Raw genomic sequence first — 2,589 nt, 5'->3', positions numbered from 1 at the left:
TTGTTCTTGTTGTAATTGTTATGAGTAAGCATAAAGTACAGTAACACACAATTAAGATGGATGTACAGGCTTTTATTGATTCCTTAGCATATGAATTTTGGACAAATCCCTCATTAGTCCTCTTTTTCAACTTTACATCAATCTGGTTACAATTTAAACTAGATTTATAATATAATAGCTATTCTTGAGATATATTAATCAATACAAGCACTTTTGCTGATGTGTAAATTACTAAAAGTTTAATAGTAAAAACAAGTAACTTACCTGAAGTTTGCATTGATCATATTGTCTTTGTGGGACTGTAGTTGTAGTAGTTGAAACAGTATTAGAACTATTTACAGTTGATATAACAGGTGCAGTATTTCCAACTGTTCCAAACATTTCTTTACGAGCTAACTTATCTCTTTCAATTTCTTCTAAAATTCTCTGCCTTTAAATTTTTATAAAACATAAAATTTAAATATTTGATAAAATACAAGATTTTTTATATAGGTAATCAAAATTCAGAAGGTTTATTTTAATGTGTTTTCAATAATTTTTTATAAATTTAACTAAATTAGATCTAAACCAAAAAAATATTCTTATAACATTCTTATAACATTAAACTTTAAAAAAAATTATTGTTAATTCACAATTCTCACTTGAAAATCAATATAATTTACAGCTTTGATAAGACAGTCCCTTATCCACAATATACAACTTTTATTTTAATATTCGTTTAATTCTATCATAAATCACTATCATTAGAAACTGCAGATTTCAATTAGTTTAAGTAAGATAAATAAATATTTAATTTGATATAAATAACATTTAAACATTTTAAAATCTACTTTAAATTAATATAACAATATAATTAATACAAGCAATTATTTATTGTAATACTTTCACAGTACTGGGCTACAATTTTTAATTAAAAGAAATCATGACTCCTGTCCAGATCAGAAGTTCATAATCAGGATCTCCTACCTTAAGTTTTCCATATCTAGACTTAATTTTAGTTGTGTCTTACCCCTGCACATCATACTTTTCTTGAAAACAATCAAATTGAGACATGTCATCTGTCTAACTCCATTTTTGAGAAAATTTTGAATTGAAATCACATGACTTCCAGTGTTGGAAGTTCATATATAGTTAATTGAGATCTGTGGCTCCTAGGCTTTCCATATCTGGTCTCAATTTTCATCTATCTTATTCCATTCTCAAGATTAATGAAGGACAGATAGATGGACAAAACAACAGTGGCAATTCATTTTCCAACTAATATTCTATATATTTATCTAAATTAGCTAAAATCAAATATATTGAGTTTCTGAACGCAGATTATTTTTAAGTAATAAAATAAAATACAAATGTTATACCTAGCTAATTTAGCTTCTAGTTTTTCTTGACGTATTAGCTCAGCTTCTCTTCTCTGTTGCTCTTCTTCAAGTCTATTTCATAATAAATCAAACTTAAGTTTAAATACTTAGATATCATCAATCATTAAAAACTTATTCTAATATGTATTTAATAACTCAGTAATTCAGTTAAAAAAAATTATTTGTTTACTAGCAAATTAGATAAAAACATCTCAAAGAGCACTCATTTTGATACATGACTATAAATATAATTTAATTTCAGTCACCTGCTGAATGATTATGATCTCAGTTTCAATTATGACAGATAATCTATATTCTGCCAATCATAAATAAATCTAACATCTACAGCAAACTAGAAGCGTCACTGTAATTTCTCTCTTATTTCAAAGATTTGAAGTACTTAAAGCACATTTTGATTTAAAAAGGTCTTCATAATCTGCATATATTCTGATAGTAGTTATATATTGATGTTTTATCATCTTAATTTTTTAAAATAATTTTTTAATTAAAAATTTATACATTCTATAAAATTTTTTTATCCTAAACATCTATTTTGTACCTAGACAATCAAGGCAAATAATTTAAAATAATTCTTTGTTTTACTAACATATACTGATTCTTAAATATACTTATAAATATTTAACTGTAANAAATTTTTTAATCCTAAACATCTATTTTGTACCTAGACAATCAAGGCAAATAATTTAAAATAATTCTTTGTTTTACTAACATATACTGATTCTTAAATATACTTATAAATATTTAACTGTAAAGAAAACAAATATAATAAAAACATCATCAATACACACAAAAAAATTCATTTAACAAAGAGCATTTTCTGAATATTCTTTATGATAAAAATTAAATAAATTAAAATTTTTACTTTTGTCTAGCAAGAGCAATTTCTTGACCAGTTCGCCTCCTCAGTTTTTCTTTCTCAATTGCTGATTTTCTTTCTTGTTCTTCTTTTTCAAGTCGTCTCTGTCTAATTTTTTCTTCAAGTCTGTAATTAAAAATGCTTTTTTTAAAGCTACTATAATTAAAATTTCTTATGCATTCCTTTTAGATTAATTCAGTTATTTAAAAAATTAGCTACAATATTAAAGAATTTCTCAACTGTACATAATGATTTGTATTTTAAACATGAAATTTTTACAAAAAGAAAAATATAGAAAAAAATAAGAAATCAAGAACTAACAATTTCTTAGCATTTATTGTAAATCATAGCTGT

General features: G+C 24.1%; 1 protein-coding gene across 1 annotated transcript; it reads right to left on the bottom strand.

The window, feature by feature from the left end:
- Window positions 1-216: 216 nt before the first annotated feature.
- LOC111617326 (UBX domain-containing protein 1-like) lies at window positions 217-2,361 on the bottom strand (the record flags this gene model as incomplete). The annotated part of the gene is made up of 3 exons (XM_023358632.1): window positions 217-430; window positions 1,359-1,430; window positions 2,242-2,361. Coding segments are annotated over 3 exons (391 nt in total), but the record flags the coding sequence as incomplete, so codon positions are not given.
- Window positions 2,362-2,589: the final 228 nt, after the last annotated feature.

Source organism: Centruroides sculpturatus, unplaced genomic scaffold (assembly GCF_000671375.1).
Source record: "Centruroides sculpturatus isolate CEXI.00-Female unplaced genomic scaffold, Cexi_2.0 scaffold5566, whole genome shotgun sequence".
NCBI classification, from domain to species: domain Eukaryota; kingdom Metazoa; phylum Arthropoda; class Arachnida; order Scorpiones; family Buthidae; genus Centruroides; species Centruroides sculpturatus.
The sequence above is the reverse complement of the archived record's forward strand: the minus strand, read 5'-3'. Positions and strand labels throughout refer to the sequence as shown.